Source organism: Cherax quadricarinatus, unplaced genomic scaffold (genome assembly GCF_038502225.1).
Source record: "Cherax quadricarinatus isolate ZL_2023a unplaced genomic scaffold, ASM3850222v1 Contig2228, whole genome shotgun sequence".
NCBI lineage: Eukaryota > Metazoa > Arthropoda > Malacostraca > Decapoda > Parastacidae > Cherax > Cherax quadricarinatus.
In genome coordinates, this window is record NW_027197254.1 from 47359 (window position 1) to 59263 (window position 11905).

General features: G+C 40.0%; 1 protein-coding gene across 1 annotated transcript in view; it reads left to right on the plus strand.

The window, feature by feature from the left end:
• The window catches only part of LOC128696498 (proto-oncogene vav), a gene marked incomplete at both ends in the record, with an annotated part of 56451 nt that extends 45067 nt beyond the window's left edge, over window positions 1-11384 (plus strand). Inside the window, 3 exon segments of the mRNA XM_070081291.1 lie at window positions 2342-2419; window positions 6921-7091; window positions 11181-11384. Of these exon segments, the coding sequence (XP_069937392.1) occupies window positions 2342-2419; window positions 6921-7091; window positions 11181-11384 (453 nt within the window).
• Window positions 11385-11905: the final 521 nt, after the last annotated feature.

Here is an 11905-nt window from a genome sequence, read left to right on the forward strand (position 1 = left end):
TAGCCAAAAATAGGGCTCAAAGTGCGCAAAATCGCCGATTTGTAAATAACGCCGAGGTCGCTAACTTTGCGAGAGCGTAATCCTGTCAGTTTTCCATCAAATTTCGTGTTTTTGGTGTCATTACAATCGGGAAAAGATTCTCTATCATTTCATAGGAAAGAATAATTTTTTTTTTAAATTTTGCGACACCAGGAGACACTTCAGGATTGGGGGTTGCGACAGTCAAGGGGTTAAGGGTAAGACAGAGCAAGATTGCAGACGAGCAAGGATGTTTGAGGAAGGGCAGGGGATGTGTAGACCAAGTGTTTACATTGAAGTATATAAGTGAACAATATTTAGATAAGGTAAGGCTGTTTTCTCTGCATTTATGGATTTAGAAACTGCATATGATAGGGTGGATAGGGAAGCAGTGTGGCAGAAGTTGTAAGTGTCTGGAATAGGTGGCAGGCTACTTAAAGCAGTTAAGAGTTTTTATGTGGGTAGTGAAGCTCAGGTTAGGGTATGTAGGAGAGATTGAAATTATATTTTCAAATAAAAGTAGGCCTTAGACAGGGATGCGTGATGTTACTTTGGTGGTCTAGCATATTTATAAATGAGATTGTGAAAGAAGTGAATGCTAGGGTGTTGGGGAAAGGTGTGTGATTGAAAAATAAAGAATCTGATAGAGTGGGAGTTGTCACAGTTGCTTTTTGCCTATCACATGGTGTTTTTGGGAGATTCTGAGGAGAAGTTGCAAGGGTTCATGGACGAATTTGGGAGGGTGGGCGATAGAAGGAAATTAAAAGTGAACAAAGGAAAGAACAAAGTTGATGAAAGTAGCTAAAAATTAGGTAATGAGAGATTGAATATTAAATTGGAAAGAGAGTGCGTGGAGAGTTCAGATATTTGGAAGTGGACTTGTTGGCAGATGGGTCTATGAAACTGAGGTACACAGTAGAATTGATGAGGGGGGAAAAAAGTGAGTGGGGCATTGAGGCATCTGTGGAGATACAGAATGTTATCCATGAAAACAAAAAAAAGAGAATGTATGAAAGTATCGTTGTACCATCACTTATATGGGTGTGAAGCATAGGTTGTGAATGTTGCAGTGAGGAGGAGGCTGGAGCCAGTAGAGATGTTCCATCTGAAGGCAGTGTGTGTGGTGTGAATATTATGCAGAGAATTTGTAAGTTGGAGATGAGATGGAGGTGAAAAGTTTCTAAAAGTATTATTCAGAGAGTTGAGGAGGGAACTATTGAGGTGGCTTGGACATTTAGAGAGGATGGAGCAGAATAGGATGACTTGGAGGGTGCATCAGTCTGTAATGGAGGGAAGATGGGGTAGGGGTCATCCTAGGATAGGTTGAAAAGAGGGGGTAAAAGAGGTTTATGCGAGGGGGTTGGACATACAACAGGCATGTGTGAGTGTTAGGTAGGAGTGAATGGAGGCAAGTAGATTTTGTGAACAAGGTAACATTTATGAAGGGAGTCAGGAAAACTGGCTAGCCAGACTTGAGTCCTGGATGTGGGAAGTACAATGCCTGCACTCTGAAGGTGGTGTGGGGATATTGCACTTTGGAGAGGCATCTGAGCTGTGATGTTGGTGTGCCTCCAGTATGACAGTGATATAGCGAGTGATGGTGAAAGCGTTTCTTCTTTTTTGGGTCTTCATACCTTGGTGGAAGAAGGCTGGTTAAAATAAAAAAGTTTTCCAAGCTACAAAAGCTCATCTCTTGCATAATTAGATTTACATTTTCATTAATTAATTAAATAAATTAATTAAATAATTAAAATTTAGATTTTTAATTAAAAATTAAGTTTATCTTATGAGAAGGATTTTTATGTAGGGTAAGTCATGCTCACTCTGCTTCTTAATAATGCATGTAACTAGGTAAGAGTTAATCATTAAGAAGCCATTCATAATAATTATCAGTTTTGTAGGGCAATGTGATCATGATCAACTTAATGTGAGTGTGGATTTTGTTTTTTACATTACAGTATCTCATGACATAATGGTTTTGTTATTGAATTCTTCACCTTGCACTGAAGCAGTCAGTTTCATGTGAAATTATCCAAATATTATTAGTTTTATTTTTTTTGCAAGTTTAAATTTTCATTGACTAATGTTATTTGCTCAGCTTATGAATTCTTTAGTGGCTTCTTAAAAGATGAACATTGTTTATTATAGCAGTGTAAATAGGAATAATCTTCAAAATTAGTAAGAAAAATTTGACTGAATTTGTGCTATACGAAAAAGTAGGCTGAATAACCATTTTCGTTAAATAAACCTGGTTTACCATATTTTTTATTTTTTTGTATGCAATGGATAGTTGCTTTAATAACCCCAATGCATGTCTTTTTAGTGGGAGTATTATGAAGAAAACATATACGAAGAGCCTTTTGACTTCGAATTACCATATAGTTCTTTGGAAGATAATAAGGTATTGCCATGGACTCCAAACTTAAGCTCCTGCTTTGTGTTAAATGCTGAAGTTGAATACTTTTATGTAATAGAAATTGTAATTAATGCCTTTTCAAGAGCAGACTTGTCTCTTTGTGAAATATAGCCAATGCTTCTACTTCATGCCTCCTCCCTCCTGACAAATTTTAATTTTAAGCATAACACTTTCAGCTAGTGCCTTCTCTGAAAGGTAAACTTATATTGCTGCCATATATGCCATCATCTTTGGTAAGTGCTTTGTTATTCTTGGCAACTTGTTATTGAATGTAGTGAAATTACTTAATTTGCTGTTAGTAATTGCTTGTATTAACATTTGTGCATTGTTTTAAATAAATTAAGATAAATAACTTGAAGCTAAATAGAGATTAATATTCAAGCTCATGTTTATTAAATTCACTTCAAGGATCATTTTCAACCTTTAGTGAAGTCTCTTGTTACACCATTTCAGAAATATATGCTCAGATCTTTTATAATGGCATAATTTATATGCATTTTTTGCTTTTATTTCACAGCATTTGAGCACTGATACACATTACTGAATTATTTCTTTGAGCTGAATTAGTTACTCTGAGAAAAATAGCTTGTTCTACTCTATTAAATGTTGCTCTTACCTACTTACTATTTTTTTTTTCTAAATTCTCTATGTACATCTTTGGCATTTATAAAATCTTTCCATACATCATTCATCATCTTATCAGCTATATTGTCCATAGTAAATTTTAACATTCTTCTTATTGTAATGTCATATTTTATTATGACTGAATTCCATTAGCAACTGCAGTATTACTAAATTAATTCCTCAGTGTATTACTCCTTCCTAAAGCCACACTTATTTGCTCTCCCTCATGTTTATCTCTGTGCCTCTCTCTTGAGGCTTTTGTAGCTATTTAAGTAAAATCCTATTTTCAAACTTCCAACTTTATAGTCAGTAAAGTTTTCTAATTTTTTTGTATGTACTGGATGGGTAACTTTAGGTATCTATCTTGGGAAATACATAAGCGTATCTTAGATTGCTTTTTTTTATATAGTTAGTCTCTCGCTATTGAATAAAATCCGCGAATAGCATAACTCCTTTTCGTGTAGGCTAAGAGTACTGAAAATGTATCAGTGGGTATTGGGTAAAAAATAGCCCCAGGAAGTGGAAGAGTAGTCCTTAGTGTTTCATTGGCCAAATTTTTTTTCTATAAAAATCATTAAGAAAGCATATGTTGCAAGTTATACTTAAGAAGGCTCTCTACCAGCAGAAATACATAAATTTTGTTTTGTAGAGAAAATGGATAATTTTACATCATCCACCAGTTATATACCACTTTATGGTGTAGTGTTGTGTGCACACACAGGTTGTGTAGTGTTGTGCGCACACTCTCACAGGTTGTGTAGTGTTGCACACGCACACACAGGATGTGTAGTGTTGTGCATGCACACACACACACACAGGTTGTGTAGTGTTGCACACACACAGGTTGTGGTGCTCTTCGCACCTACTCCTAGGTTGAGGGACTGATTACCTCATCTTCTGTACATAGTTCTACTATCTTCAAGTTATGTCCTAGAATTTGTATTGATAAAGCCACTGGGTGGCGAAACGTCTACAATAAAGATACCCAGATGTTGCACATGTGTCTTAATCTCATCTTGTCGGTATTATATACCATTCCTACACAACTTGTAGAATTTGTATTGATAAAGCCACTCGGTGGCGAAATGTCTACAATAAAGATACCCAGATGTTGCACATGTGTCTTAATCTCAGTGTTGCACATACACAGAGGTTGTGTAGTGTTGTGCGCACACACACAGAGGTTGTGTAGTGTTGTGCGCACACACACACAGAGGTTGTGTAGTGTTGCGCACACACACACAGAGGTTGTGTAGTGTTGCGCGCGCACACACACAGGTTGTGTAGTGTTGCGCACACACACACACACACACACACACACAGGTTGTGTAGTGTTGTGCGTGCGCACACACACACAGGTTGTGTAGTGTTGTGCGTGCGCACACACACACAGGTTGTGTAGTGTTGTGCGTGCGCGCACACACACAGGTTGTGTAGTGTTGTGCGTGCGCACACACACACACACACAGGTTGTGTAGTGTTGTGCGTGCGCGCACACACACACACACACAGGTTGTGTAGTGTTGTGCGTGCGCGCACACACACACAGGTTGTGCAGTGTTGTGCGTGCGCGCGCACACACACACACAGGTTGTGCAGTGTTGCGTGCGCGCGCACACACACAGGTTGTGCAGTGTTGCGCACGCACATACACACACACAGGTTGTGCAGTGTTGTGCACACACACACACACACACAGGTTGTGTAGTGTTGCACACACACACACACACAGGTTGTGTAGTGTTGCGCGCACACACACACACACACACAGGTTGTGTAGTGTTGTGCATACACACACAGGTTGTGTAGCATTGCACACACACACACACACACTCACATTTGACACAGTTCTGCACAAGAGATTAGTGCAAAAGCTGGAGGACCAAGCAGGAATAACAGGGAAGGCACTACAATGGATCAAGGAATACTCGTCAGGAAGACAGCAGCGAGTCATGGTACGTGGCGAGGTGTCAGAGTGGGCACCTGTGACCAGTGGGGCCCCACAGGGATCAGTCCTAGGACCAGTGCTGTTTCTGGTATTTGTGAACAACATGACTGAAGGAATAGACTCCGAAGTGTCCCTGTTTGCAGATGATGTGAAGTTGATGAGAAGAATTCATTCGATCGAAGACCAGGCAGAACAACAAAGGGATCTGGACAGGCTGCAGACCTGGTCCAGCAATTGGCTTCTGGAGTTCAACCCCACCAAGTGCAAAGTCATAAAGATTGGGGAAGGGCAAAGAAGACTGCAGATGGAATACAGTCTAGGGGACCAGAGACTACAACCCTCACTCCAGGAAAAAGATCTTGGGGTGAGTATAACACCAGGCACATCTCCTGAAGCTCACATCAACCAAATAACTGCTGCAGCATATGGGTGCCTAGCAAACCTCAGAACAGCATTCCGACAACCTAATAAGGAATCGTTCAGGACCCTGTACACCGTGTACGTTAGGCCCATATTGGAGTATGCAACACCAGTCTGGAACCCATACCTAGCCAGGCACGTAAAGAAACTAGAGAAAGTGCAAAGGTTTGCAACAAGACTAGTCCCAGAGCTAAGAGGTATGTCCTACGAGGAGAGGTTAAGGGAAATCAACCTGACGACACTGGAGGACAGGAGAGATGGGGGGACATGGTAACGACATACAAAATACTGAGAGGAATTGACAAGGTGGATAAAGACAGGATATTCCAGAGATGGGACACAGCAACAAGGGGACACAGTTGGAAGTTGAAGACACAGATGAATCACAGGGATGTTAGGAAGTATTTCTTCAGCCACAGAGTAGTCAGGAAGTGGAATAGTTTAGGAAGCGATGTAGTGGAGGCAGGATCCATACATAGCTTTAAGCAGAGGTATGATAAAGCTCACAGTTCAGGGAGAGTGACCTAGTAGCGACCAGTGAAGAGCCGGGGCCAGGAGCTTGGACTCGACCCCTGCAACCTCAGCTAGGTAACTAGGCGAGTATAGGTTGTTTAATGTTGCGCGTGTGCGTGCGCGCGCGCACACACACACAGGTTGTGTAGTGTTGTGCGCGCACACAGGTTGTGTAGTGTTGTGCGCACACACAGGTTGTGTAGTGTTGTGCGCACGCGCGCGCGCACACACACACACACACACACACACACACACACACACACAGGTTGTGTAGTGTTGTGCACACACACACACAGATTGTGTAGTGTTGTGCGTGCACACACACAGGTTTTGTTGTGTTGCGCGCGCGCACACACACACACACAGGTTGTGTAGTGTTGCACTCACACACCAGTTGAATTTACCCGAGTTGCTCATCCATTCCTCACTGTCTTGCCCGTCCTTCCACCTACATTTCATAGTTTATCCCCCCCCCTTTTTTTGAAGTGCATAACCATTATTCTTCCTATTGTAAGTTTTTTTAATATTTCTCATGAAAGTTCTATGACTATTGAACTTGCATTTCTAGTATATATATCATATCTCTTCATTGCAGATGATTTTCTCAAAATTTTCTTCCACTTTTAGTAAACTTTTTTTTCCTTATTACTTTACATAAGCAGCACAATTTTTACTGTTTTTAATGCTAGTTAACTTTTATAAATATTCTCTAACTCTTTAAATTGGAATTTGACATGTTATTGCCAGATTATATAGAATTAAATTATTAATTAACCTCTGTTCACATTTAGAAACCAACATTAGTATATCTTTCATCTACAGTAAATGTTAGTTATTCAGTTGCAGTTACTTTTATCATTAGCCTGTAACAATGAATTGCTGTCAATTTTTGTCATTTATATGTTTAAACAGTTAACAAAAATGCATTTTATTTTTCATGTTTACACAGTCACATTTTTTTATCTCGCCCTTTGTTTTCAGGAGGCACCCAAAACTTGGCCAAAGGAAAAGCGTGATCTTTGTCTTCAAGAACTGGTAGAAACGGAGAGCAACTATGTTGATGCACTTCACATGCTTTGCAACAAGTTTTACAAGCCTTTAGGAAAATTAATAAGCGAAGAACAACTGAAGAAAATATTTTGTAAAATTCCGGTAATTAAAGTTGTTTTATCATGTGATAGTACTGTATATAATTTTTTTTCAGGAATTTTTTTTTTTTTGCCAGTTCATGCCTATAATATGTCTGTAGAAAGTTCATTGCATAGACTACAATTTTTTTTATTTTTATTAATGCATCAGCCATTTCCCACCAAGGTAGGGTGGCCCGAAAAAGAAAAACTTTCATCATTATTAACTCCATTATTGTCTTGCCAAAGGTGCACTTACACTACAGTTATAAAACTGCAACATTAACAACCTGGCCAGCTCGGAGGCACGCACTCCACTTTCGTACTTTGCAATTATCTCTTTCTTGAATTCAGTAGTATTTCTCACCCTTTTTACCACAGGGTTGGCACTAGAAGCTTTCTTTGTGACCATGGTGGCTTATTTAGCAGTTACAAGCACTAAAAACAATGGAATAATACAAAATGTATCATACGTATGTGTGGAATCGTCCACATTGGCTTGTAAACAATGGCACACTGGAGTGGCCGGGTGGCCTGGGCGGCTCAGGCCGCATGGACACGTTCTGGACAAATGTCCCTAATTGAGTTTTTTATCGTTAGCCAAACCAATATTTTGACGCAAAAACGTATCGGTATCTGATTTTATCACTATCCGATGAGGTTGTTAAGTGAGGGTCTACTGCATTAATTTACATGCTTAATAAAACACAACATGCAGTGTATGGCACTTTAGTGAGAAGACATTTCATCCCTGGTGGACAAAACTTCTCACTAACATATCATAAACCACAGTGTATCTTATTAACATACGTGCCTGTATATAATGCCATTAATATATATATATATAAGGATAGAAACATAAACACATATGCAGTTTAATGTGATCCTTTATTGACAATGTTTCGCCCACACAGTGGGCTTTTTCAAGTCACAAACAGATCTACCTGGGGTGGAAGGTACGTGAGTATTTAGTCAGGTTCAGAATGTTGAGGTCAGGTGGAGAACGCTGCATCTGATGATCTACCGTGTGGGGTTATAGAGTCTAAAATCTTGGGTAGCTTGGAACGGGTATTGGATAAGTTGTGAGCAGACCTTCTGCAGTGTTCTATGTTCTTATGTGGGATAGCGATGAAGAAGTTATCCCACATAAGAACATAGAACACTGCAGAAGGTCTGCTCACAACTTATCCAATACCCCTTCCAAGCTACCCAAGATTTTAGACTCTATAGCCCCACCTGGTAGATCATCAGATGCAGCATTCTCCACCTGACCTCAACATTCTGAACCTGACTATAAATACTCATGTAACTTCCACCCCAGGTAGATCTGTTTGTGACTTGAAAAAGCCCACTGTGTGGGTGAAACGTTGTCAATAAAGGATCACATTAAACTGCATGTGTGTTTGTTTCCATTGTGTCGGTATTTTGTACCATTTATTTTCTTCAATGTATATATACAGTGGACCCCCGACATTCAATATTAATCCGTTCCTGAGAGCTCATTGAATGTTGAAAGTATCGAAAGTCGAATTAATTTTCCCCATAAGAAATAATGGAAATCAAATTAATCCGTGCAAATCACTCGAAAGTATGAAAAAAAAAATGTTACCACGTGAAATATTAAGTTTATTGCAATAGAATAATTACAATAACAATAGATTAATAACAATAGAATAATTGACACTTACCTGTAATGAAGATCTGGTGATGATTGATGGGATGGGAGGAGGGGAGTGTGTGGATGGTGTTAGTGTTTAGAAGGGGAATCCCCTTCCATTAGGACTTGAGGTATCAAGTCTTTTTCCGGGGTTACTTCCCTTCTTCTTTTAACCCGTAAACGGTCCAAGAAGATCTACATTCACATGTGTAGTGCTACAAAAGTAGATCTACGTTTTTTTTTTACATATTTTCAAATATAACAAAAAAAAGTAGATCAAAGTTTTTTTTACACATTTTCAAATGTAAAAAAACAAAAAGAAGATCTACTTTTTTTACATTCAAATGTTGAAAAAACATATATATGCGTTTGGACCGTTTACGGGTTAATGCCACTAGGACCAGCTTGAGAGTCACTGGACTTCTGTCGCACAATATATATGTCCATAGAGGCCTGTACCTCTCGTTCCTTTATGACTTTCCTAAAGTGGTTCACAACATTGTCAGTGTAATAGTCACCAGTACGGCTTGCAGTAGCTGTGTCAGGGTGATTTTCATCAAAAAAGGTTTACACTTCAAGCCACTTTGCATACATTTCCTTAATCTTTGAAGTAGGCAACTTCTTCAATTTCTCTCTCCCTTTTTCCGAAGCAGTTTCCTCAGGTCTGGCCTCTTGCTGTTGAAGATGATCTAGCAGCTCATCAGTGGTTAGTTCGTCATTGTCCTCCTCCACCAACTCTTCCACATCCTCCCCACTAACCTCCAACCCCAAGGACTTCCCCAATGCAACAATGGATTCCTCAACTGGCATAGGATTCTCAGGGTTAGCCTCAAACCCTTCAAAATCCCTTTTGTGTACACATTCTGGCCACAGTTTTTTCCAAGCAGAGTTCAAGGTCCTCTTAGTCACTTCCTCCCAAGCCTTACCTATAAGGTTTATACAATTGAGGATATTAAAGTGATCCTTCCAAAACTCTTTTAGAGTCAGTTGAGTTTCTGTGGTCACTACAAAGCACTTTTGAAACATAGCTTTTGTGTACAGTTTCTTGAAGTTGGAAATGACCTGCTGGTCCATGGGCTGCAGGAGAGGAGTGGTATTAGGAGGCAAAAACTTGACCTTAATGAAGCTCATGTCCGCAGAAAGTTGCTCTGCCATGTCTGAAGGATGACCAGGAGCATTGTCTAATACCAGGAGGCACTTAAGGTCTAATTTCTTTTCAATTAGGTAATTTTTCACAGTGGGGGAAATGCATGGTGTAACCAGTCATAGAAAAAGTCCCTAGTGACCCATGCCTTAGTGTTTACCCTCCACAGCGCACACAAATTAACCTTGAGGATATTCTTTTGCCTGAACGCTCTGGGAGTTTCTGAGTGATACACCAATAAAGGCTTCACTTTGCAATCACCACTAGCATTGGCACACATCAGAAGAGTAAGCCTGTCTTTCATAGGCTTATGCCCTGGGAGTGCCTTTTCCTCCTGAGTAATGTAAGTCCTGCTTGGCAATTTCTTCCAAAACAGGTCTGCTTTGTCACAATTAGACACTTGTTCAGGTTTTAATCCTTCAGCCTCTATTTACTCCTTGAATTCATGCACATATTTTTCAGCCTTTTTGTGGTCTGAACTGGCAGCCTCACCATGCCTTACCACACTGTGTATGCCACTACGATTCTTAAATCTTTCAAACCAACTTTTGCTAGCCTTAAATTCACTCGCATCACCACTAGTTGCAGGCAATTTCTTTACCAAATCATCATGCAACTGCCTAGCCTTTTCACAAATGATCGCTTGAAAGATGCTATCTCCTGCTATCTGTTTTTCATTTATCCACACCAATAACAGTCTCAACATCTTCTAACACTAGCGATCTGTTTCGAAAACAAAGTTGCACCTTTTGCAACAACAGCTTCCTTGATTGCCGTTTTCCTGCTCACTATAGTAGAGATGGTTGATTGGGGTTTACTATACAACCTGGCCAGCTCCGACACATGCACTCCACTTTCGTACTTTGCAATTATCTCTTTCTTCATTTCAATAGTCATTAGCACCTTTTTTCTCGAAGGGTTGGCACTAGAAGCTTTCTTGGGGCCCATGGTTACTTATTTTGCAGAAGCAGGCACTAAAAACAGTGATAATATGGATAATATGGAATGTACCGAATGTATCCTTAGATGCGCGCACACTGGCTGGCTTGTAAACACTGGCACACACGGGGCACTTCAGGCCACACGTGGCCACGTCTCGTATGAATCGTATCGAATAGTGGGTTTTCGATCGAATGTCGAGGCAAAATTTTTGCGTTAAAATGCATCAAATGTCGGATTTATCGAATGTCGATGCCATTGAATGTCAGGGTCCACTGTATTTTACATTTTGGTTTACAGTACTGTCTTTGATTAATTTTTCTTATGGTTAACCTAATCATAAAGGGTAGATTAATATTTCATTGTCATTTCAGGAAATGGCCCGAATACACAGTATGATACATGAGGGGCTTACAGAGGCACAGAACAACAGCCATACAAAAACTGTTTCTAAAGTATTCATTGACAACCAGGAAAGGCTACTCGTTTATGGGGAATATTGTGCTAACCTCACTACTGCTCAACAAGAACTGGAAGATATCATGAATAACAATGAAAGAATTAGAAGTGTAATTCATGTAAGTTATATTTTTTCTTTGTTTGTGTGCATGTGGTTGGAGCCCCTGGTTCATAGTACTGAGGCATTTTGTAATATTGTATTGTTATCTATTATGGTGCACTTTAGAAAGGTCATTCATATTGACTTTGCATTTCTGGTAAGACTGGTACTGTATTTCCTTCTTTGGGATACCCTGCTGTGGTGGTAAAAATATTTTTTATTAACACACTGGCCGATTCCCACCAAGGCAGGGTGGCCCGAAAAAGAAAAACTTTCACCATCATTCACACCATCACTGTCTTGCCAGAAGGATGCTTTACACTACAGTTTTTAAACTGCAACATTAACACCCCTCCTTCAGAGTGCAGGCACTGTACTTCCCATCTCCAGGACTCAAGTCCGGCCTGCCGGTTTCCCTGAATCCCTTCATAAATGTTACTTTGCTCACACTCCAACAGCACGTCAAGTATTAAAAACCATTTGTCTCCATTCACTCCTGTCAAACACGCTCACGCATGCCCGCTGGAAGTCCAAGCCCCT